The sequence below is a fragment of the Schistocerca gregaria genome, chromosome X (assembly GCF_023897955.1).
Source record: "Schistocerca gregaria isolate iqSchGreg1 chromosome X, iqSchGreg1.2, whole genome shotgun sequence".
NCBI classification, from domain to species: domain Eukaryota; kingdom Metazoa; phylum Arthropoda; class Insecta; order Orthoptera; family Acrididae; genus Schistocerca; species Schistocerca gregaria.
Window position 1 is genome coordinate 90,881,008 of NC_064931.1, and position 26,863 is coordinate 90,907,870.

Genomic DNA, 26,863 nt, shown 5'->3' on the forward strand with positions numbered 1-26,863 from the left:
TGGCTTCAGCGGTATGGTAAGAACTTGGATGAAACAAGCTTTATTGGAAAGTTAACAAATACATCAACGTACACAAAACACAGCACAGTTACAGAACATTTTTAGAAATATTTTCACCAATAATCAATCTATGTTTTTAGATATGTGTATGTATTTATGAACATGTATGATTCCCGAAAGGGGCTGAGCAATTCTGTAGCTTTTTGTTTGCAGTGTATCCACGACAACATTGCTGTTATTGTGGTTCTTCATTGTAGGATTCCACGAATGTGTTTCTTGCTGATAAAATTCCAAAAACCTAAGAACTTGTGAGTTTCCACAGTTCCGCGACACTGTTTTCAAATATCCAACCAGGAAGTACAAGCGACAAACAAACTCGAATTTCGAAAAATAGCCAAAGCAGACAACGGTTGCGCGAGTGTGAGTCAGCTTACCGGTATTGGCTACAACACCCTGCGATATTCGGTCGAAATACCGACAAGCAACGGCACTGTTCCAAAATTGCGGCTAATGTTGGTTCCAATGCTATTTCATCGACCCACACATCAGTCCAAAAGTGTGAGCGCCAATGTTTGCCCCCTTATGTGGACACTGCCTAACCGCACTGTGTTCGTCCAGATCTCATTTTTAAATAATTAGTTTTTTAAATATTATTGTAGTCCTGTGAAGGTCTGTTGATGTTCTACTTCACTGCTCGCTTTTCGCAAGCTTTTCCCAAGTTGTATTTCTCAATCGGACTTAGTTTGTCCTTCGTACTAAAACACGTGGCGTTTATCACAATTCCTTTCGATGTCAAAACATCCCTACTTCCCCTCCACCATCATCACAAACGTCATTGCCACTTGGTTGCTGTTCATATTTAATTTATATCTCTGTTGTTCAGTACGTCAGAGTCCATATTAGTGTTGTTTACATAAAATAAATGTATTGATCATGACGGCTGGGAGGTATTTTAAGCGGAATAATATCGCGCTGTTATCTTTCCCCCCTATGTTTTTATTGTTTTGTGTGTAGTCATCATGTGAATATTTTCCCGCTAGGTCAAATGTGCTTTGTTTGCTAACAGCTGAAATATCATCTACTACCGAATTTCAAGAATTTGGTGCCTATTGTGAACGAACAGGTAAACTAAATACTCACGTGTCGCCGAAATTTGCATACATAGTTTCTTAAGCTTTTTGCTGTGTCTAAACGAGGATTGATGCTCCGCGTAAGAGGTTATGTTTTTGTTGAGGTTATGTTTTTGTTGTTTGTGATGATGTAGCATCAGTAGTACGAACTTTCCGTATGTTCTAAGACGTGCTTGTATAGTTCCTGCTCAGTTAACAACAGTACTTAGTTATTTTTTCTGATAGCGCAGAACTGTTTCTGTAAAATAAAGCTTCAAACGGCGTCGAGGATTTCAATGAATAAATTTCTGTTTGATAAATTGTGCTGAAATCCTATAGACTTTTTGCTGTCAACACTGGTATCATTAGATATTACTTAATTGTCCTGTCATGAACTTATTAGAGTGACAATTCTGTAAACTCGATGTGCGGACATCGAAGTACAAATATGTATATGGTGTTAGTGGATACTTACTGATCACAGACGAATTGTATGTTATTTTGATGTTACTGATTTCTTCTACTTAAAGATACTGGTACGTGTTATGTAAGTAAAATTATGTTATTTACGAATGTCTTTTCTTATGGGTTTACTCTTGTACTAAGACAATTGCATGGTAGTTGCGTTCACTGTACTATTACAAAAATGCCCATTATAGTTTATTTCTAGTCCATTACTACAATTCTTCAATTACAGTCTATACTATTTCCAAGATTTTTGACATAATGACATTTTATAAATAGCTCATGGTTGTTACCCTGCTTCTCGGCATCGTGCCTTTTTAGTATCTAAACTGATTTTGATTTTTCATATGGCAGTAAAGTTGTGATTTTGGGAGAATTAAGAGAATGCTATCTACAGTTCACCTACTTTGTATTTAATGACTTTGCTCTATTACCCCAGGTAATTGGATGCCTAGTTTCCTATGAAAGACTGCACAAGATTGCACTGTTACTGGTAACTCATTCTGCCTCAAAGAATTGTTTTTATGGGGCAGCCACAACTGAATAAGTCCATTTTGAAAAATGATGGAACTGCAGGACAGGTGCTTAATCCACAGTCTTTTGTTGTGTACACATGACTGGTTTCGGAAAAGTTAATGTTCCATCATCTACATAAAAAATTAAATCAGTTGAGGTCATCCTCATCCCTTTTGGTTCCATGACAACAATGGGGTGAGGATGACATCAGTTGATAGCTTTTATTTTTTACACCAGATGATGGAACATTAACTGTTCAGAAACCAACCTTGTGTGCACAATAAAAGATTGTGCATTAAGCAGCTCTCTTGCTGTTTCTTCATTTTTCATTCTGCATCAGCAAATGCTGCTTTACATTGGCATAGTTGCATGCTATTTCCCCTTGCTTCTTCCTATCTCCTTCAGGTTTACACTCTTCTGTTGTTGAGAACACCACACACAGTATATTTGTTCTGCATATATATATTTTTTGAATGTGGGTTGTGGTAACAAACTGGTCTGTAGTGTAGCCTAACATCTAGGTCACGTCGAAAGGTGACAAGTGTGGGTGTGGGTTGATGAAGCCGACAGATGTGAATATGAAATCTTAATTTTGGCAATATACCGATCTGTAGCGTAGCAGAGTGTCTAGGTTTGGTGAAGGTGACAGTTTGATTGAGAGTATGCATTGTGGTATTGAAGGCTTAATTTAACACTTTAATTCCAATCTGTTTGAATTACATTTTCAATTGTCACCATTCAAAGCTTAGTGTCTAAGCAGAAGCACCAGATCGTTCACATTGTTTATTCTTGATAATACATCTAAACTACAGTAATGGCACTCAAGAAATGCAAACAAGGGTAAAGTAGGCACCAGAATGCAGCTGTCCCTCTGTACTGGATTCTTTGTTGTAGTGCTGTTTCTTCAGAGATTAAAGCTATATATTTTACCATGACCCAAAGCCCAACCATTTTTGATTGTGAATAATCCTGTAACAAATTGCATGGTCTAACGTTGCAGAAGTCAATGTGTCAGTCTCCTAGAACTTTCATATTGTTTTAAACTCTGCTGAAGTTTACCATGCATTTCTTGCTGGAATAGTACTCCTAGGTGGATGTACATGAAAAGTGGCTTAATTGCTGTATGGTAGTTTATTCCCAAACAAAAGTTGATGTCAGTAAGTTGTTGTTGTTTTTTTTTTTTTTTTTTTTTTTTTTTTTTTTTTTTTTTTTTTTTTTTCCAGTAAAATGATCTTTGTGCTGCAGTGAACTCACCCCCATGAATTGTGGACCATATCAAGATGGGGTGGCTTGCATTCCTCAACAATACATATAACAACCACTATGAAGGGGTATCTGTGGAGATACCAGACTAACCAGTAATTTTTGAACAGAAGCAGCAGTCTTTTCAGTAGTTTTGGGGACAACAGTCTGGATTAGAAACTGATCTTCCTTTGTAATCTAAACAAACACATTTTTATTGTGCTGTTACTGTGAACAGCTGAAAAACAATTTGAACTACAGCTTTTATTTCTCTTAAGGGCCTGCAGTTCTTCTATATTGTTTAGTGATGATACCGTATTGGGTAAAATATTCTGTAGGTAAAATAGCTCCCCACTCAGATTGTAGAGCGGTAACTACCTAGTAGGATGTCATCGGGAAAAAGAAAGCATTCTATGGGGCAGAGTGTGGAATGTTAGAGAAGTGAAAAAGGGAAATAGATACATTGAAGTTATATTGGGAATTAGTAAAAAAAAAAACAGGACTTCTGCTTATCAATGCAAAATCAGACAGGGCTAATGCAGGAGTAGGCCTAAAAATAACAAGAAAATATTAATGTGCATATGCTGCTATGAACAGTCTCATTGTTATAACCAAGATAGACATGAAACCAATATCCACCACAATGGTACAAGTTTGTATGCCAACCAGTGAGATTGACAGAAGGTGTGATGAGATAAATGATAGTATTCAAATACAGTTTCAGGGAGAGCATAAGGGAACAATTGACAGGAATGGGGGAAAGAAATACAGTAGAAGAAGAATGGGTAGCTTTGAGGGATGAAGTAGTGAAGGCAGCAGAGGATCAAGTAGGTAAAAAGATGAGGGCTAGTAGAAATCCTTGGGTAACAGAAAAAATATTGAACTTAATTGATGAAAGGAGAAAATATAAAAATGCAATAAATGAAGCAGGCAAAAAGGAATACAAGCGTCTCAAAAATGAGATCGACAGGAAATGCAAAATGGCTAATCAGGAATGGCTAGAGGACAAATGTAAGGATGTAGAGGCTTATCTCACTAGGGGTAGGATAGATACTGCCTACAGGAAAATTAAAGAGCCTTTGGAGATAAGAGAACCGCTTGTATGAACATCAAGAGCTCAGATGGAAACCCAGTTCTAAGCAAAGAAGGGAAAGCAGAAAGGTGGAAGGAGTATATAGAGGGTCTATACAAGGGCGATGTACTTGAGGACAATGTTATGGAAATGGAAGAGGGTGTAGATGAAGATGAAATGGGAGATTCGATACTGCGTGATGAGTTTGACAGAGCACTGAAAGACCTGAGTCGAAACAAGGCCCCCGGAGTAGACAACATTCCATTAGAACTGCTGATGGCCTTGGGAGATCCAGTCCTGACAAAACTCTACCATCTGGTGAGCAAGACGTATGAAACAGGCGAAATACCCTCAGACTTCAAGAAGAATATGATAATTTCAATCCCAAAGAAAGCAGGTGTTTACAGATGTGAAAATTACCGAACTATCAGTTTAATAAGCCACAGCTGCAAAATACTAATGCGAATTCTTTACAAACGAATGGAAAAACTAGTAGAAGGCAACCTCGGGGAAGATCAGCTTGGATTCCGTAGAAATACTGGAACACATGAGGCAATACTGACCTTACGACTTATCTTAGAAAAAAGATTAAGGAAAGGCAAACCTACATTTCTTGTATTTGTAGACTTAGAGAAAGCTTTTGACAATGTTGACTGGAATACTCTCTTTCAGATTCTAAGGGTGGCAGGGGTAAAATACAGGGAGCGAAAGGCTATTTGCAAATTGTACAGAAACCAGGTGGCAGTTATAAGGGTCGAGGGACATGAAAGAGAAGCAGTGGTTGGGAAGGGAGTGAGACAGGGTTGTAGCCTCTCCCCGATGTTATTCAATGCGTATATTGAGCAAGCAGTAAAGGACACAAAATAAAAATTCGGAGTAGGTATTAAAATCCATTGTAATTCTGTCAGAGACAGCAAAGGACTTGGAAGAGCAGTTCAATGGAATGGACAGTGTCTTGAGAGGTGTATATAAGATGAACATCAAAAAAAGCAAAACGAAGATAATGGAATGTAGTGGAATTAAGTCGGGTGATGCTGAGGGAATTAGATTAGGAAATGAGACACTTAAAGTAGTAAAGGAGTTTTGCTATTTGGGGAGCAAAATAACTGATGCTGGTCGAAGTAGAGAGGATATAAAATGTAAACTGGCAATGGCAAGGAAAGCGTTTCTGAAGAAGAGAAATTTGATAACATCAAGTATAGATTTAAGTGTCAGGAAGTCTTTTGTGGAAGTATTTGTATGGAGTGTAGCCATGTATGGAAGTGAAACATGGACGATAAATAGTTTGGACAAGAATGTAGTGCTACAGAAGAATGCTGAAGATTAGATGGGTAGATCACTTAACTAATGAGGAAGTATTGAATAGGGTTGGGGAGAAGAGAAGTTTGTGGCACAACTTGACCAGAAGAAGGGATCGGTTGGTAGGACATGTTCTAAGGCATCAAGGGATCACCAATTTGGTATTGGAGGGCAGTGTGGAGGGTAAAAATCGTAGAGGGAGACAGAGATGAATACACTAAGCAGATTCAGAAGGATGTAGGTTGCAGTAGGTACTGGGAGATGAAGCAGCTTGCACAGGATAGAGTAGCATGGAGAGCTGCATCAAACCAGTCTAAGGACTGAAGACAACAACAACAACATTCAAATAGTTAAGGGATATAAAAATTTGTGATGGGTGACTGGAGTTCGACAGTAGGAAAAGAAACAGAAGGAAAAATAGGACGATAACATGGACTGGGAAAAAAGAAATGAGAGGAAGCTGCCTACTAGAATTTTCCCTAGCATAATTAAATTGCCATTAACACTTGATTTTAGAATCATGAAAGACGGGTGTTAACGTGGAAGAGACCTGGGGATGTGGGAAGCTTTCAGATTGATTATGTAAGGGTAAGACAGAGATTTCAAAAAGAGATTTTAAACTGTAAGACATTTCCAGAGGCAGATGTGGGCTTTACCGTAATTTATTGGTTATGAATTGCAGACCAAAACTGAAGAACCTGGGAAAATGTAGGAAATTCAGGAGACTTGGTTAAATTGAAGTTTCAGAGAAAGTGTTAGGCAACATTGGATGGCAATGGTAAAGGCATACAATAAAAGACAAATGGATAGCTTTGAGAAATGAAATAAGAAATGCAGCAAAGGAATCACACAGGCAACAAAAGAATGTGTAGTAGAAATACCAGGATAACTCAGAAGGCATTGAATTTAATTGACAAGAGGAACAGAATATAGAAATAAAGTAAATGAAAGACAGTGCAGATGATCAAAAAATGAGAGTGACAGAAAGTACAAAATGTCTAAGCAGGACTAGGCTAAAGGACAAATATAAGGCTGTATAAGTATGCTTAAATTGGGACAAGGAGAGAGAACTTTAGGGGAAATTGAAGCAACTGTGTGAATATGAAGAGTTCAGATGGTGAGACAGTACTAAGCAAAGAAGGAAAGGCTGAAAGGTGGATTGAATATATAGAGGGTCTATATCAGGGGAACAAACTTTAGGATAATGTAGAAAGAGAAGAGGAAGAAAGTGAAGATGAGGTAGGAGATATGGTACTATGAGAAGAATTTGACAGAACATAGAAATACCTAATTGAAACAAGGTCTGTGATGTAGGTGACATTCCCTCAGAATTACTGATATCCTTGGGAGAGCTTGCCATGACAAAATTATTCCACCTGGTGTGTGGGATATACAAGACAGATGAAACAGACTTCAAAAAGAATGTAATAATTCCAAAGAAGGCAGGTGCAAGTCATGGTTGCAGAATATTTGGACAAATTAGTTACAGGTGAATGGAAAAGGTAGTGGAGGCTGATCTTGGGGAAGGTAAGTTTGGGTTTTGGAGAAAGGTAGGTGCATGCGAGGTAATACTGACTCTCCAACTTATCTTCAAAGAGGTGTTGAAGAAAGACAAATTTACATTTCCAGCATTTGTAGATTTAGAGAGAGTTTTGACTGTGTGAACAGGTCGGGTCCGTTTGTTACCATTAGATCTAACATATTTCCATCATGATGGGTGTTCTGAACTATCTGTTATAGGTAGTTATCAGAATGATGTTCAGTAACATTTTACAGGATGTCTTGTCACGCCCACCACCAATATTGTCAAGACCAATACATTTGGCCCTGGAATCGTCATGGTGTATGTTGACAATTACAATGTGTTTTCTTTAATTACAATATGTGTTCACTCCTGCTCATTATTTGCACTGTTAATATTTGACTAAACAAACAAACAGTTACTAGTACCTACTATTGTTGATTCTGTATTTTTCAAATCATAAAAAGTAAAATTGATTATTATAACAACATAGAGAATCATTATGGTTACAGGTTCTTATATAGATTTATGATTTATATATCCTCCATCTTTTACCTTTTCTAAAGTTATTATGAATGTTCATCCTTACTTGGTTATTTATCCTGCCAGTAAATTTAGTTGTCAGTGACAGTAAATGTTGAAGCTACTTAACTCTTGTTCGTTGGTGTCAGGTGGCTATTAACATCTCCTACTAGGCATCAGTCTGCAGTGGACACACTTAATACTGTTGCTGCCGTGCTAATTGGCACATGTATTTTGAGATGAGTCCCATTTCAGCCTGCCTTACAATGATGGCTGTACGTGAGTGTTAGAATATTGTTGTTAAATGCAGTAGTGAATGAGCACAAAGTGTGAAGGTTTGCTGCATCAGTAGAAATGATATATAATCGGAAATACAGAAGCGTCCGATTCCACCCGTCTGCTTTCACCCATGACATCACAAATATGGCGGAAACGACCGTACACTACAACTCCAATATGGCGCCTATGACGTCATTATGTAAAAATGACCACAATACAAAAATACATTGAAAAACCAAAAACACACACACATACGCACACACGCACGCGCACACACACACACACACACACACACACACACACACACACACACACACACACACACACACACACACACACACACACATTCCACGAAAAGCCTAATGACACTAACGGGACAAGCACGGGAAATAGGGGGTTTTTGGGTGGGGACAAACTAAATATAAACAGAATGAGATTTTCACTCTGCAGCGGAGTGTGCGCTGATACGAAACTTCCTGGCAGATTAAAACTGTGTGCCCGACCGAGACTCGAACTCGGGACCTTCGCCTTTCGCGGGCAAGTGCTCTACCAACTGAGCTACCGAAGCACGACTCACACCCGGTACTCACAGCTTTACTTCTGCCAGTACCTCGTCTCCTACCTTCCAAACTTTACAGAAGCTCTCCTGCGAAACTTGCAGAACTAGCACTCCAGAAAGAAAGGATATTGCGGAGACATGGCTTAGCCACAGCCTTGGGGATGTTTCCAGAATGAGATTTTCACTCTGCAGCGGAGTGTGCGCTGATACGAAACTTCCTGGCAGATTAAAACAAATTTAGACACCACCCCCATACAAAACCACTCAAAATGACGAAAAAAACAGACATCACAAAACTTCCCAAATACCACTAAACACAATATCATCTGGAATCGGACACTTCCCTTGACCTATATAGCTCAAAAACATCTCCCGGTCCAATACCAACATTCACAGCCACACATTGGGATCGAACACATCCCTTGACCTCTTATCCTTACGACATCTCCCCATACAGCCGTCCCTGGTCCAAGACGCTGGAACTTTAAGTTAGCCTCATTTCTTCACGACATACTGAACACTTCACGACTTCATCTAAAAATTGAAGAAATTTTATTAGAGACAATGCACTGTCCCCCATCATAACCGAAAACTGTTGACCCTGTCAGTCATATCCATACCTACCAAAGACATAAAAAAGCAATTTACCAAAATTCACACACGATGCCACACTTGCAAACTAAACCAAAAATATCACCTAACACACCACCAGAGAGCACCACTGATCACATCAAAACGACACCTACAAACACGCCACTCTCACAAACTAAATTCCGCGCCGTCGTGACGTCTCACACCACAACAGCCTTATGTCACGGGTCAAAGCCGATGGGTGGGATCGGACGCTTCGGTCGACTTTTTTTTTTATAAGAAATGCACTGGCAAGAAAATATCTGACAATCTTCTAAACTGATATGATGATAGTGAATGTACCAATTTTTGTCAGAGTTTAAACAAATCTACAGGAGTGAGACCATAAATATTTATCTCCATTGGGTGTCTATTACTAGAATGATACTGACTTCTGTACACTGAGAGCCAATGCCTCATCTTGTTTCAGTTTAGGCTTTGACCCTAGTGCTTTTCATTTATTTGAGCTACTTAAAAAGCATCTGGCAGGGAAAACCTAGAGAAATGTGGAGCACAAGACACTAATGTTTTGCTGTAGGGTCTAGTTATGACAGCAGCCAATAGCTTTCTACACAAAACAAAGCATGGAACAACGAAAATTACCACAGCAACATATGGTAGTACCAGTCTTCCTGAATTTCTGGGAAAAAATCTTGATCAACCAATAAAGACCACTATACTATAAAACATGCTTTTTCTTCCACTTTAGTATAGTTTGCAGAGTAAAGCTGCAAAAAAACTGGAAGCAAATAAACATTTTATGTTTCAGTGTTCTTTTGATTTTAAAGCGATATTTCTAGAAGAGAGTTGGTTGTATGAAAGCAATGCTTTGCAAATTAATGCCTCACCTGTAAAAAAATTATCAAACTTTGTTCCCACATATTTCAGAAAATATTCAGCATAGTGTACAAAAGATTCTTATATAGGTGTGAGCTGTGAGTACAACGATAAATCTCTTTCACTAGTTGATTTCAATGTAATTACCCCAAATATATCCTGTCTTTGTGGACATGGCCAGGACTGGGTATTGCAATTGTGAGTAGCTGAATTTGTCAGTTCAGCGGTGGTTTTTATATTTTATCTTGAGAGTTGCCATTACAAATTCCAACATTGTCTTTTTTTACTAAGACAATTGTTTTGAACTGTGTTATTTTTAAATTCTGTAATTATGGTATTTCAGACTTTTTTTACTTGGGAAAAATCTAGTGGTGTTGATTTGTGACTAGAGATTTATTTGACTGTTACTGTTCCTGTTTGCAACAACAATCTTCTCAAAACCTGACCAGATATAAGCAGTGTTAGTTGTCATTTAACATCATTGGCACTCCGCTGCAGAGTGAAAATCTCATTCTGGAAACATCCCCCAGGCTGTGGCTAAGCCATGTCTCCACAATATCCTTTCTTCCAGGAGTGCTAGTTCTGCAAGGTTCACAGGAGAGCTTCTGTGAAGTTTGGAAGGTAGGAGAAGAGGTACTGGCAGAATTGAAGCTGTGGGGACGGGTCGGAGTCATGCTTGGGTAGCTCAGATGGTAGAGCACTTGCTCGCAAAAGGCAAAGGTCCCGAGTTCGAGTCTCAGTCCAGCAAACAGTTTTAATCTGCCAGGAAGTTTCAGTTATTAAGGTACCACAAACTGAAACTACCAATGAGAAAGAAAGCTGTGTCTCGAAACCATCTTAATTTCATATGGAGCTGTGAATGTCTGTAATCAAGTATAAGCATAAGGAAAAAAAAAAAAGAAATAAAAATTAAAAAATGTTGGCAGAATGCTTTCAGACTGACATGGAAATAATTTTGTAACTTCTTTTGAAATCTGAATTGTAATTGCAGAACAAATTTTTAACCCTTGCATGAGGCTAACAACCCTTGTGTGAGTACTTGCATGGTGAAAATGGATGTCCAAGCCATTGCAGCACTTCTTTCTTTCCTGTGCTGCATGCAATGTTACTTTCTGGCTATATTTTTTCTCTGACTTATTCTCTAGAAAAGGTTCCCTACTGACAAAAGAGTTTTCTCGTCGGACATTGATTCTTGTTTCTCCCTCTTTCTTCCCTTATTTTACACCACATATTTCATTTAACTTATTTTCAGTACCCTCATCTGGGTTTGACTTCTACAAATTTACAAATAGTGCAAGTGTGTGTGTGTGGGGGGGGGGGGGGTGGGGGGGTGGGAGGGGGGAGCATACAGGGATCACACAATTGTCTGAACTGTCACTTCCCTGGGGCTGCCCATTTGGAACACTAGGACTTCAGGCAGTGGGCATCATGTGAGATGGACTTTGGCTACGGTGGGTGGTGCCCATGGAGAGAGCCCTTGTTTGGAGTAGGTGGCATCATGAATTGATCAAAGTTATCAACTGGTGGCTGTATGACCCCAGTGGTCTCTTCAGATAGACTGTAATTCAGTGCAGATCATTGTGATGCTACGAACTTTCCATCCTTGGTTCCACTGTCCCCCCATGGTGGAACCAAGGTACGTGCAGACGGTTATTTCCCTTAATTCTTCTTGTGCACCTGAACAGCTATAGGACTGTTTTTCTCTATTAAACCAGTGTTTTTGTGAAGAATATTGAAAAGTGTAGAAAACTCTCTTCCTGTATCAAATTACAAAATGGTTCCATCTTAGTTAAGATGGAAAACCCTACCTATTTCCAGGTGTTACTTTCTTGTAAATGTTTGGTGATTTACCTGTTGCCATTACACACTATAAGAACCACAAGATGCTACAGGAATTGCTATTTCATCTGGAACTGGCTCTGCACTTGGAGAGGTGAGGGATCCACTGTATGTGTTAGGTGCATCAAGGCTCGACAGATAAGATTCACAATGATTCACACATCCTTGCATTTAAGAGAGATTCACTTCCATGAAAAAGTCAAAATCATGCGTTATCTCTGTGATGTGAAGCCGTATTACCCACCCTCAATGCGGTGTCTGAAAATTCACCACTTCAGACTTACATCTTCTTGGTGTACATACAAGCTGATTTATGGCCACTTCACAGAAATGTACCACATCTATGTTGTTTGTGGGTCTGTTTCAGTTGTGGAAATGACGACTATCCCCCATCCCTAAAGTCTGCTAGCCAACTCAAGGCAAGCAAAATCCAGGAACTGAAGGCCAAAAATTGCCTGTCGTATTTTGAAACTTGGAAAAAAAAAGAAGTATACCATTATTGTGGCCAGGTTGTCTGCAGTAACTGGTATATTTATTACCTCGACATTGACATTTGGTAATCACAAAAATAAACTTGACTATGAGGTGCGATAGTGCCAAAAGATAGAGAGAAGGAAGGTAAGTAATATCATGATTCCTGAGGCACCATCTTAGGGAACTACTCTCCACACCCAAGTAGAGGAACATCATTATTCCCTGGTAATTGTTGGTGACGGAGCTCCATTCAGCAACCCTCTCACTGGGGGACTTTCCTCAGACCAAAGACCTAATACCCTCCTGTAGCTGAAGGAGCCATGGACTGTGGGTCCCAGGGCTGCCTGCTCATCTTCCATTCATATACACGTTGGACATGCCCTTATGCGTATCTTTACTACCAAATGTTGTGTAAGAGAAGAAGGAGAAGAAATCTTGGGAGAAGGAAGTTCCAGTGAACCAAGAGGCACCAAATACCCCCATGCTGTCAGACACTTAACCATTGTTTACTAACAGTTTTCTACCCCCATTGGTGACAGACAGTTATACTGGGGTGTGACCTCTCTCTCCGTCCCCTTAACCTCTAACCAGAATACCCTCAATAAGATGATCCAGTGGAACTGCAATGAATATTACTGTTACCTGCCGGAACTTTAATATTTCCTCTTGTTCTGTAATCTCTGTTGCTCTTCATCGGTGATCATTCTCCAGCTCCTTGAGGTTACTGTGTGTTCTTTCGGAACCATACTTGACCCAAAAGATCTTCAGGGTCATCAGTGAGTTGATTACTCCCTGTACTGTCTTGGAAGCTAGAGCAGTGTGAGTGCAAAACAAGAATCACCATTTGTATCATCTCCAGGGGGCTTACAGCTCTTTCGTGGGTATGCATGCGGTGTGCATAAGTCATAAAGCTCTACTGCAGCCTTTCTTCTTTTCTGGACTGCTTTACCTTCCCCTAACTTCTCTTTCCTTGTCGTCCATATTAGTTCCCTTTTCCACTACCTTTCCACCTCTTGGTGTTCTTATTTATGGCAGCCAGCTATCCTCCTTACTTAGTTTCATTTTGTGGTTTTGGTTTGTTTGATTTCATCCAGTGTGTTCAGAGAGGCCCTAACGAAAATTGTTTAGACACACACACTTTCATCTTTGCCTTTGAGGAGGATGCCCTCACTCTTTCCTTTAATTTTTCATTCTATTTCTCACATGTCCTGACTTTTATACCCAGTTCCCCATATCTCTCTCTCTCTCTCTCTCTCTCTCTCTCTCTCTCTCTCTCCTGTCATACTTTGCAAGGTCCTTGTACCAGTTGCCACATACAGCTTAAAAACACACTTATAACAACAGTGACCAGTGAACTAAAGTTAGGGAAATAAGGTTCTGATTAACAATGGCCAATAAAATGAAAAGGGGCATTTTAAAGTCTGACTGGAACATCACACAAGAGAGAGGTCAGTGATACATCCAGATTAAGATTATTTGTCAATATTAAAAGAATGGGACTGAGCAGCCAAGTGTCAGTTTGAGAAATCAGGCAGTTGTAGCAAAGAGAACTGAAATGGCAGAAAGTCAGAAGTGAAAATGTGTTTTTTAACAAACAAATGTGGAGAGCACTCATTCACTGCATGGATACAGAGACATGAGGTTTGGTCCCTGGTCAGGCTTAAGATTTTTCACGTCTTTCACCACTGGCAATGGTTGTTACAAAAAATGCGGAGGTGCTCTGTGATTTGGAATTCAAATTAAACTGTGTGTCTCCCCTATAACTGGCTGAGTCAGTCATTTCATCAGTGGTCGATGAATGGCAAAGGTGTGTCACCACAAACAGGACTATGCATAGTAAAGTACTGTGGTGTTTAAACCACTCTTCAGATTGATGACAGCTTTGCTTTACTTACGGTAATCAGAAAGGATGGTGCTAAAAAGAAGGAAAATTGATCTCATAGCAAAGTTTTGTTTAAAATTACTGAGCAGTGTGAAGTTATAACAATGTATGGCTATTTTTGTGTTGTATCTCACACTTCAAAAACGTTGAAATTCTTGGTTTTTTTGCTAGGGAATGTGCAGGGAGAGAGGGGTGGAGGAGTACAGATTGATGGAGAGTACGGTATTGGGAGTAATGTAAGCTTCATGTTTTGGTGGATTCTGTATTGCAGTATATTCCCAGATAATCAAAGGCATGGGACACATTAAGTCAGAAATGGAACACCTACAGCCAACCTTATGATGCTATCTATTATATGGCTACCAGTTTTGGTTCTTCAGTACACCATCTTCAGGCCTTAACTGATGCTGAGGGGGTTAACTTCAATAGTATACCTGATTGGAGTTAACCCCCTCAGCATCAGTTAAGGCCTGAAGATTGTGTACTGAAGCACCGAAACTGGTAGCCATATAATAGATAACATCACAAGGATGGCTATAGGTGTCCCATTTCATTACATAAATGAATGGCTGAAGTCCCTCAAACCTCCAATCAGAAGGATGGTCACACAAAAACATTAAGTCACTGTTGTGCAAGAACAATTTCTGCAGTTTTTCTGTAATACTTTATGTTGTAACTTGGGAAAGTATTGGGATGAACACTTCAACTGGTGATAGGCACTACATTGAGTGAGGAAGAAATAGTGATACGTCTTTGGATTTGCATTATTAGTCATCCACTCTATTTTTCTTTCATTATTTCTTATTCTCCAGTTAGCTTTTTCATGTTTTAAGCCTTTGCATGCGGCAGATATTTTAGTGGTAGTTGAGGTTTACCCTGTTGCTAGTATGGTTCTTGAAGAATATATTCAGCAAGCATGTTTTTAAAATGCCTCAAGCAGACTTTGAATCAGTTAATGGCTGACTTAATTCTACAGAAGTTGATTAATTGGAATGAAGAGCTTTTGCTTCAAAAGGGTAACAAAAATTTCAGAACACTGTCGGCTTTTGTCATTGTAACAGAATGTCATATTCTGAAGTCAGCTGAAATACTGGCACTAATATGTGTGAGATCCACATTCATACAGAATTTTACAATCCAATGAGTGGGACCAATTCAAATGTGTTACCCTATCATGTACTCCTCATGCGTAAATATTGAGCTTTCTTCCCATAACTATAGATTTGCAAGTGGTACTTAACACTGCGTGTGGCATTTCTAATTAGCCTATGATATTTGCAATAAATAGTAATAAATAGGTAACACTAAGTGGGTGCGGAAACAAGCTTGGGCATTTAATGATGTTTCATGATGTTTTCCTAAAATTAGGGGCAACAGTGATTTGTATTTGGAGTCAAATAACAGCTCCACACACAACAACTGATTCATAACCATTGAAAAATGGCCTTGGTGGCCAAAATTGGTTGTGTTAATTAGAAATTAAAGAGCAGCTGGTGCTGTTATTTGATTCCATTTAATTAAAAATTACATTCATTGCTGCACATTAAGGTTGTCTTCAGCGCAAACACGGGTACACAATGCTGCAACAAATTTTTTTTTTATCACTTCCTAAGTGATATAAAATGTCCATTAATGTAAAATGACTTGGTCTGCATTATTAAGATTTATTGTACTAAACTATTTGTGAAACACTAAAGTAAGTAACTGCAGTTGCAGAACTTACACCATCATATTCTTCATGCTGGACAATAAATTAATGATTATTATGTTGTATATAAAATAACATATTCCAAATAACATATTAATTAGTAAATGCTATTACATGTAACACTATTGGAGTTAGTAGAGGCTTCTAGTAGAGTTTTTCTTCATTGCATACAAGTAATCTCATTAACTAAAGGATGAATGTTTTACAAAGAAATCAATCTGGTATATAAATGTGTGTAATAGACAAAAATACATAAACACATACATACAGGCTTAAGAAAAATAAGAATAATTTTTTGAAGTTGTTGCTTGATTCCTGTATTCTGTAGTAACAAAATTAAGTTCTTAATGATGAGACTAAAAAGTATGAGATTAATCACAAAATCCAATAAAAATAGTTTTGGAGTTGGTTTGGTTAAAATATGTGGAATAAACAGTATTTTGGAATGCAGCCAAGTGGCAATGCTGTCTCACTCTGATTTATTTCTTACCAAGTCTATGATTCGTTTTTTATCCAGACTTCACTGTGTTTAAGTTAATATTCCATTTCTAATTTTCCTCTTGCTGTTGAGATGTTACTTTTACCACAAACAAATAATTTTTAATGTATAAAGAGAATCTGTGTACAAAATTTGTCAAGTTGTCGCATGGTCAAGCCCACATTAACTTGTAGGTCACTTTGGTAAGACAGTTTGCAACTAAGAACAATCAAAGGTTGTGTTAAATCCTGTAGGATACTAAAACACAATTACATGCAAACCATGTTGATGACAGTTGTGCTTTAATGATTTGGATTAAAAATTATTGTTTCATATTATAAAGAATAAATCTATCAGTAGAACTGAAATGTCGAGGAATACACAGAGAAGTGTAAATTTAGGTATTGAGAGACTTGTGCAGTTATGACTCTCCAGTCATGAGATCTTATTTTCTGCTTATAATCCTGTAACATAATAATAATAATAATAATAATAATAATTTTTATTCAGTATGCAGTGAAGAGTAAGCATTAATGTTTTTTTTAAGCAATATTTCCTATCAAAAAAAGTCTTGATCACAATTTATTTATTATGGTGACCCATTTTGACCACTACTGTGATCATCTTCAGACCAATGAGTAAGAACCTCCTCCTGCTGGAGAATCACTACTTGATTCTCCAGCAGGAGGAGGTTCTTACTCATTGGTCTGAAGATGATCACAGTAGCCCTACTCATTGGCCTGAAGATGATCGCAGTAATGGTCAAAACCGGTCACCATAATAAATAAGTTGTGATCAAGACTGTTTTTGATAGTAAATATTTGTAACACATTGATCACTGTCACTCCCATAATGTATTCAAAAGTAATGTTTATTATCATCTTTTTCAGGTGTGACTTTCCAATATCAAAATGAGCTTTCCAGCTTTAAAGAATGACAGGCTTTTAAGAGCAGCTCGTGGTGAGGAAGTGGACAAGATTCCAGTATGGATAATGAGACAGGCAGGCAGATATCTCCCAGAATTTCGTGATCTTCGCCAAAAGTATGACTTTTTCACGATGTGTCAAACCCCAGCTCTAGCAGCAGAAGTGTCTATTCAACCTATACAGAGATTTGATCTTGATGCATGCATAATATTTTCTGATATCTTGGTAATTCCTCAAGCTTTAGGAGCGCATGTTGAAATGAAACCTAGTGTGGGCCCCGTTTTGGAACCTCTGGTTGAACCCGAAGACATTACCAAACTTGAAGTGCCAGTTAATGTAAATGAGAAACTTGGCTATGTTGCAGAAGCAATCACACTGACGCGTCACAAGTTAGAAGGAAAAGTTCCTCTTATCGGATTTTCTGGGGCCCCTTGGACTTTGATGGCATACATGATTGAAGGTGGTGGATCAAAGACACTTTCAAAGGCAAAAGCATGGTTATATAAATATCCAGATGCCAGCAAGAAATTATTAACTATCTTAACTGATGCTGTTGTTGATTATATGATAATGCAGGCTGCTGCTGGTGCTCAGTTGTTGCAACTCTTTGAATCAAATGCTGAATACCTAGGTCCTGATCTGTTCTGCAAATTTGCTCTTCCTTATATTCGTGATATCTGTAAAAGAGTGAAAACTGGCTGTGCTAGTGTTGGTGTAGGCAACATTCCAATGACAATTTTTGCTAAAGGTGCACATTATGCTCTGGAGGAGCTTTCTGGAAGTGGTTATGATGTGGTAGGTATCGACTGGACTGTAGATCCCACAGAGGCAAGAAACAGAACAGGGGGAACTGTAACACTCCAAGGGAATTTGGATCCGTGTGCTCTATATTCCCCTCCAGAACAGCTGAAAAGTCTGGCATCAGAAATGGTACAAAAGTTTGGGAAGACTAAATATATAGCAAATCTTGGGCATGGAATATATCCTGATGTTGATCCAGCACATGTAAAGATTTTAATAGATGCGATACATGATGTGAAGTAAGAACTGTCATGGACTTAATATAATTGAACTTTAAGGTGAAACTGTATCATACAGTTTTGTATTTTGAATGTTCATTTCTTAAAATAAATTTACCAGAAACGTTTCTCTGAGGTCAAAATTAATCAAAAAAATAGTTTAACCCTTGAGTAGGTGCGGCTGTGTATAAAGTGTGCCCACCACAAATAAAATTGTTTTGCACCGTTGTATTGTTGTTTCACAACTTTGAGCCCATACCTTTTCCTTCATTATCTCTTCAACCAACACAGTGGTGAATTGTGTTGTCATACATACAAGTGAAGATCAGTAATACAAAATACACAGCAAACTACTGAGAAAAAAATTTACTATCTATGCAAGAAAATGACCCATATTACGAGCTAGCAGCACAATCCCAGAATGAAGCAGTTCTGTATGAGATGATTAGTAATCAAATAAACAGTTGGCTGGGATCTGATGCAACTATTCTGTTTCATGCTCTGAATGGGTCATTACTGAGGGGTAAATACCTATCCATCACAACAGAGTGCTATAATGAGAGTTTATTTCATTATTGTTTAATGACATAGTGATTTAGCTTATATTAAATAAGTTTATTTTATCATTGTTTAGTGAAACTAATATTAAACTGTGATTTTGCTCATACATCTTTGTCTTGCTAACATAAAGGCAGCTATTCCTTACATGTGTACAAAGTACGCCACGCTCCTGCTCATGTTATGAAAAATGTTGAACCCACTTGAGGTTTAAAAAAGTCATATTACAAATTAGAAGTTCAGGTAAGGTAAATAGGTCTCGAATTATGTGAGAAAAGTGTAATGAAAATGATACAAAACATACACAAATCGACATACCAAACAACTTTTTTTATTGTTGAGCATGAAGCTTGTCCATGAAGACAAGTAAATTTTATAAAGGAGGTGGTCAGTTGCCATGTTAAAGTATTGCTTTTTCCAAGTAAGTATTATTACACTTGTTCTTCATATTTTGCATGTTTATTGAGTCAGTTTGTTCAGTTGTAAACTGCACAAGAAATTTTTGATTTGCATATCATTGTCATAAATCAAATTGTTCATGATTTCATATTGTTTGTATACCAGATGCAGGATGATAGATGAAGGATGTATATTTTGTGTCTGCTTAGGGCAGAATCAATTGAGGAGCTGCTTGATCATTAGTTAACTGCTCCAGTCATGAATACTGATGACGGCTGAGAGAGTGACCACACAGCCCTCCATATCCACAATGAGTGACGCCTATCGACTGAGGATGACATGGCAGTAGATCAGTAGCATTTGGTCTTTCGAGACCTGTTTGGATGGAGTTTAGGAGAACCTGTTTCAACTCTGTTCTGTATGGCACTGGTGTCCCTCAGGGCTGGCACAGGCTGTTGGTTACCCAAGAGATGGACCACATTCTTCTCTTGTACCACCATTTGTACACATCCTTTCTGTCTGATATGAGTCATTTAAGTAACTAACATGACACTTCAAGGGAAGGCTCTAATGATTATTAACATTTGCTATAAAGGTAATGCATTTGAACAATGGAAACTCCAGGTTAGAATTACCAACAATATTAGGAACAGAATAGATCGTGTGTGAGGGTTTCCGTTGAGTTGCAGACAGGCTCAATGAAAAGACTGTCACACATAATAGCTTTCAGCCAAAGCCTTCTTCATCAAAGGGGGAAAAAAAACCACACACACACACACACACACTCCTCATGTGCACACAACTGCTACCTCCAGTAGCTCCAATGGGAATCAAGTTGAGGTATTCATGGACAAACTATGCCTATTAGAAGGTATCTTGGTATAGGAAATGTAACTTTTCTCTATTGTTTTAATTACCTACTGACATGTTTCATTGCAGTTTCAACAGAGTTTTCAGACAATGAATCAGGACTCACACAGTCTAGAAAATGAACTGAAATTGTTCAGCAGATCATTTCCAGTTGCACCTTTGGTAATGCATTTAGAAGTTTTTGAAGAAATGCATCTCTGCGTCATCAGCTGTACAAATACACCCTTTATTCTCTACCAGGTAAAGTTAAATAACCATCTCCACTGGAGGACTACAAAACATAGACACTGGGAAAAAAAACATATGTAGCATAACAAGCAAAAGCAGCACATGTTGAAAAACAGTACTTACAAAATTGTTCAATGATGAGTCATAAATGCATTATCTTCAAATCTACTTCAATCATCATATATTCGTACAATTGCTCCATAAACTCCATGAACTAAAATTATTTTATCTGATATAAATACAATACCGTATAAAACGTAATCCTTACCTGTTACAACTCATTATTTCAAACTCAAAGAGATATTTATTACAAGCGGAGTACTAAAGACACTATTTTCAAAGATGACAAAAAACAATAATAATCTACCATTTAGAGTATAGCTCATATGTTCTAGTCAAGGTTGTCAACAAAAAACTGATTGATTTGTAAGATTGCACTCTGCAGAAGTTCTGTAATTACAGCAGCATAAATTATTATGATGGTGTCATTATGTAAATGTAAAATTGTTTCCCAAGCTGCAAAGAAATGCTGCTGAAATCAGATCTATTGATCAGCTTTTTTATGATACAAAGGATAAAATCTGTAAATAGACCTAGTTTCACGATTAGACAGTGATGAGGATTCTGGGATTCTGTGATTTCCTACAACAGGGGATCTGGGACAAAATATTTTGTCACTTGTGAGTAAAAGTTCCACAAGCCACATGAATTTCTAGGTTCTTTAAGTTTAATTTTTCTGTTAAACATGTACTGTTGTAATCATATTTGTAGGCTTACCATACGTCTGGGATTAGTGCAGACAGCTGTGACTTTTTAGTGCCGTCTGGGGTTTGAGAATTTCATGACTGGCGAGGGATTTTTTCATCTACTTTTAGACGTACATGTTTGAAATAGCGTTTTTAAACATTCTCTTACGGCTGTGCCTCTCTCATCCAACCATAGAGGAAACACTGACATGATGTGGAAGTGTGGCAACCAGTTTCACCACAACTTTTCACTTGCTATTAGTCATTTGGTAATACATCAACGACAATGTGTTTCTGTTGTTTTCGTTTGTGCAGTAAGTCATCTGCATGGTTTTTATCATGTTATCTCTATTCATGTTTTATGTTGTTGTTTAGCAGTGGGAAAAAGAAACTGTGTCTTTAATGTTAATCTGCAACAGGAATACAATTTTTTGAAATTGTGTGATGACAATAACAATATACATGTTTATTGCACAATATGTACTGTAGAATTTTCTGCTGCATGTAAAGAAAAGGGTGATATTAAAGACCATATGAAAACTGCTAAACATAGGAGTGCTATTTCTTTGACATACATATGAGTTTTTTTAAGCCAAAAATTGTGATATAGAATGTGCTGGTAAAGAGGCTACATTTTTTTGTGCTACACTGCTTGACATGAACTCAGTTTCAAAACATCAGACTGCACATTTAAACTGTTTAAAAAGTTATACAACCCAAATTTTCCATCTGCTAGAACCAAAACCAAGGCAATTATTGTTATGTATTGTGAAAAATACAACTAAATAAATAAAGTTTAATGTTTCAGTAAACTGTTAGGAGTGTTAACTGATTTCAAAATATGTCCTGGGTTGGGGAAGAAAAAGGTAAGACTACGTATTTGGTAAGTTGTAGTACACTCACTAGATGGTATAATCGTGTGTGAAGTGTTGACTGCACACAGTGTGTTTGCTCACCCTTGCTCTTGGGCAGATGGGCATGTGGAAGTGGACAATCAAGCTGCAACAGCCTGATTTTACTACCAAGCAAGGTGGTGCAATGGTTAGCACATTGAACTCACATTCAGGAGGACAAAGGTTCAAATCTGCATCTTGCCATCCTTGGTTTTGGTTTTCCGTGCTTTCCCTAAATAGCTTCAAGTAAATGCTGGGATGGTTCCTGTGAAAGGGCATGGCCGACTTCCTTCCCCATCCTTCCCTAATCCAATGGTATTGATGACCTCACTGTTTGGTCCACTCCCACCACTCAACCAATCATCTAACCTGACTTAACACGATGTTTGATTAGTGTTTCTCAAAAAATACATTCATTTTTAACATGAAATAGTCTTACTATGAGAGGAATCTCATTTAAAATACTTTTCTTATGCTGCACATGTCCATGCTCTTGCACACTGGGGAACAACAGCTATTAAAAGAAATGGTGTAACTCCCTACTTTCAGATGAGACACATTGTAAGCTCTGGAAGATAAAACCATTCAGTTCTTACCAAGCGGTGTTGCACAAAAATGATAATATTCTGGATTTGTGATAATAAGTATTTGGTCTCAAATCCAAGTATGAAAACTTGTGAACTGGTCTTTTCTTGTCAGCCATGGTAATGTCAGATCATTACCAGGATATTTTATTTAGCAAGACTGAAGCCATTTCTCATCATCAGCATAAAAAATAAACTCTAGTGCTCCATCTCATGTGGCCACAGTATCTCTGTGACAGTAAACCACAAAAATGAATAAATTTGTATAATTATACACACAGAAGACCCACATTTAATTTGTTGAAGATAATCCAAGGAATATGAAATGGCTCACCATAGACTGGATGACAGTCCAGAGATTCTGTGGGTGTGAACAGGCTGAAGTAATAATGTTTCAATCATTGGGGCACATGTTGTCATAATTGTTTGATTAATGGCAAGCTTTTGAAATTTAAGGTGCTGCACTCCAAATAATTTTCTATTAAAATAGCCAATGACCTATGCGAAGTGAACATGAAATAAATACTGCAACTGTCTTTTAAGAAAGATATTGAGAAGCAACTAAAGCTGTTATTAATTTTAATGGCCATTATCACTGTAAATCATAACAAATGGATGGTAACTAGGTTTGGTTAACTAGCAACCATCCTGAGTTCTTTGGAAACAAACATAAAAATGGCATTCCAGTTAACATGAAAACTTCACAATATTTAAAAACATAAATTAGTTTATAAAACTATTGAAACATAGAAAACAGTAAAAACACCCTACTATGCTTACACTGAGTACAATTAGTTAACCACAGCAACATCATTACTAAGCATAACTCGTCAGTATCCAAAGGCTGGTTGAAGTGTGATTATTACTGTACAAAACCAGTCTAAGTGTAACTGTTGCATGTGCATTCCTGCAACCACCATTATTTGCCTGTCATGACTGACAGGTGGTGCACAAGGACACACAGTTACGATTTTTAGAAACAAACAGAAGAGAACAAAACCTTATGTTGACACGTACAAAGTCACTGAGACAAGTGCCAAAATGTAATCCTAAAATAAATATGAAATTCACAAAAACTGTGTCAGGATTACACAAGACCAGACACTATCAGACGTTAGCTATTTAAAACAAAGAGTAAACCAAGAAATGTAATTCCTATATATTTTGAAGAAATGAGAACTGACAAGGAGAGCACTTCAGTCTAACATTAAAATTATTGTTGCTCACCGGTGGTCTTCCACTGTGGCTGAGATGCCAACTTCTTGCAGACATTTTTTTACTATTTTTAACATGTTGCGAGCCACGAGGCCACCAACAGCCACAGCAGAGCCCCATGCCTTACACTGTGTGCCTTGCCTGGCCTGGTGGTGAAACATCCTTCATTATGCATGCAGCAGTCAATGTGTTAATACCCTCTAAAAACTTTTTTTTATGTTGGGTTTTCACGGTAACTGAAAGGCATCTCTCCCATTTGTTTCCATAGATTTGAAGATGGTTGCTAGTGAACTAAAACCAGTTATCATCTAGTTATTATTACATTTTAGCGCAATAAAAACCATGAAAATTTATAAAAATGTGTATAGATCACAGTCTGTCCCTCACCTGATGAGGTCAGCCTTACAAGTAACAAAAACTTTGGTCTTACTTATACACTTAACTACTTTTGAGTTGTGCTCAAGATTTTGTGGCATCTAATACAGATGACAAATTTAAAATAGAGCCTTAAATAAAATTTGAGTCATGGAATATCAAAGTAAGGACCATTTCTGTGACCTAAAGCCTTATACACTGTTATATATGTAATGCCATGTTGTTGCATCATATCTCACTGCTCACTGCAAGTCAAGGGGATCTTTCTAATATGATAGTTGCAAATAAGATAACATGTTTTTTTATGCTTATTGGAAATGTGTTCTGTGTGTTAGGCTCTGCAAGATAATGGGAAAAGCTCAAAACTAGTCCAGCATGATAAGTCATAAATAATCTGCAGCTCTGCTATGTTTCAAGTTGACTTTCTTAAACTGTATAAGGGGTTCTTAGCACCACATACAGAAGACTTTCAGCTGTATTACAGTTGCAACTTTTTTTGGTAGCAGCTGTTTTTGTTCCCTCCCCCCCCCCCCCCCCCCAAAAAAATAAATCTCTAAATGGAAAAAAAAACTTTAATGTACATGCCATTGCAAGTGAATATCACATTGCTGAATGGTAAAATAATGAGGGATGGATCCAAACAGATGAAAGTGCTGCCATTTAGAAAAAAATATGTATTAAATGCTTTAGTGGGACACTGAGTGGAAAGCAAGTGAAACATATTGCAAATATAGATAATCATTAAGAAATTTTTAGGAGAACACACAATACTACTGGGGTTCAAAGACTTAACAATGCATATTTTGTGTTGTGCCCTGATGAAACAGAGCATGATTATGGCTAGTGCTTGCAGAACAGGCATCTCACTCATGACTCTCAATATCCAGCCTGTAGTATGTAACTTCCAACATACTAATTGGATCTTACATTTTTTCATCAAGTGTGAGAGAGATTAAAAGATGGCTTACATTTGTTTAAAAAATAATAGGAATAGTTGATTCCAGATCACAAATGTATGTCGAAATTTCACAGTGTATTATATCTTTTTGCCTCATTGTCATTAGATGTAAGACTTGGCAAGTATTCATTAGTAAAATTTTGAGACTGTATACTTTTATCAGGATGCTGTGCCAAATGGTTCTGTTACTGTAAAAATTCCAAACGCCTATCAGGTTAACAGAATCATTTGATAATTTTATATTGTACACAGACACTATTTTGTGACAAAAACTTTGCCAGGATTTAAAAAAAAAAAAATTCTGAGAAAGCAGCTCAGTTGACTGTTTTGGTGGATGCAAAATAAGAAGCAGAAGGAAAACAGAAGCTCCAACAAAAATGATAAGAAAAACCTGTTATGAATTTGCATAAGAAAGGCATTGAGGACTTTTCTAATAATTACCTCAGCCTTTGAAAGTATTGTTTACTGTACATGTTTATTATGCCTAAATGTAGTCTCATACTTCCAACTTTTATCTGCTTCGCACTTTTTTCAATTTTGTTGATATGAAAGTTTGTATAGAAAACAATAAGTAGGAAGCCTTAACTGATCAGTTTGAAAGTGCACACAGAATCAGTAGTCTTTCAGTTGCTGTGAGGAGAGGGGTAGCAAAAAAAAAAAAAAAAAAAAATCTTGTTGTGGCATCTACTGAAAAACTCTTGTCGTGCCAGTAGGCCACAAATGTTTGATGTATTACTGTCTGTTTACTATGTGTGTTGAATATTCTTCAAGGATGAGCAAATTTAGGATTAACTGTGAAATTTACAACCATAAAAGTAGAGGTAAAAATAATTGGAAATCCACAGATAGTAAAGAAAAAATAAGAGAATTCCTTATTTAGCCAATCATTCCATAATTTATTAGAATATTTAAACTTTTTAAGACTTTTAAGTTATTAAGTTTCATTATCACAGAGATTTAATGTGTAAGCCAGTCTATCAGAGTTTCACTTCGTTCTATTTTTATTTCTGCTTTTTATGATGGTATGTTTTGAGTGAAGTAATTCATAAATACACATTTATTGAAATGATAAATTTTCTTCTGCTTCTAAACTTTTGATTGATAATGAAATGAAATAATAAAACTATAGTTACTGTAGATCACACAGTAGTTAACTATATATGAAATAAAACTGAATAATGATGATAATGCAGAAAAAATAGTTACTCCATCCCTCACATAATACAGAAATCATTTTTTACTGTGAGCGTAAGTGGATGGCTAGTTTCAGAACATAGATGCAATAATATGTACTCATATTTGTTATGCTAAATTAATTACGTATTCCATTTTAAAAGTAATATTATGTGCAGTAGTCTATTAAATAAAACTTGACAATCATGAGAAATACTTCTAACTTAGCCAATGCCAGTCCAAAGTCTGGGTCCAAAAGGAGAATGGGAAATGTATACTTTATTTTGTTGCATTAAGTTTTGTAATGTGAGTTGGTTTGCTGACGCGTTATTTCTGTGTATAGTGGAGCTTACTTATGCAGACGATTCCATAAAATGTGAGGTATCACTGTGCAGCTATTGCTGGTGTTAACAAGGGTTGAGTGAATACAACACATAACTTGAAAATAGTGTATTTAGGAGGCACTTAATCTTCGCCCACAAGAAA

At 37.4% G+C, this 26,863-nt stretch overlaps 1 protein-coding gene across 2 annotated transcripts; it reads left to right on the forward strand.

Moving 5' to 3' along the window:
* The first annotated feature begins 413 nt into the window (after nucleotides 1-413).
* Nucleotides 414-18,607, forward strand: LOC126298681 (uroporphyrinogen decarboxylase). 2 transcript variants are annotated; one of them, XM_049990116.1, is made up of 2 exons: nucleotides 414-1,123; nucleotides 17,324-18,607. In XM_049990116.1, the coding sequence occupies exon 2, from the start codon at nucleotides 17,345-17,347 to the stop codon at nucleotides 18,401-18,403; it is 1,059 nt and encodes a 352-aa protein (XP_049846073.1). In that variant the 5' UTR covers nucleotides 414-1,123; nucleotides 17,324-17,344; the 3' UTR covers nucleotides 18,404-18,607. The 2 variants fall into 2 exon arrangements, with proteins under 2 accessions (XP_049846073.1, XP_049846074.1); XM_049990117.1 differs by lacking the exon at nucleotides 414-1,123 and adding an exon at nucleotides 1,192-1,468.
* The last annotated feature ends 8,256 nt before the right edge of the window (nucleotides 18,608-26,863 follow it).

What these genes read in the sequence shown, in the direction of transcription:
- LOC126298681 (XM_049990116.1), top strand. Translation starts at nt 17,345, where the DNA reads ATGAGCTTTCCAGCTTTAAAGAATGACAGGCTTTTAAGAGCAGCTCGT.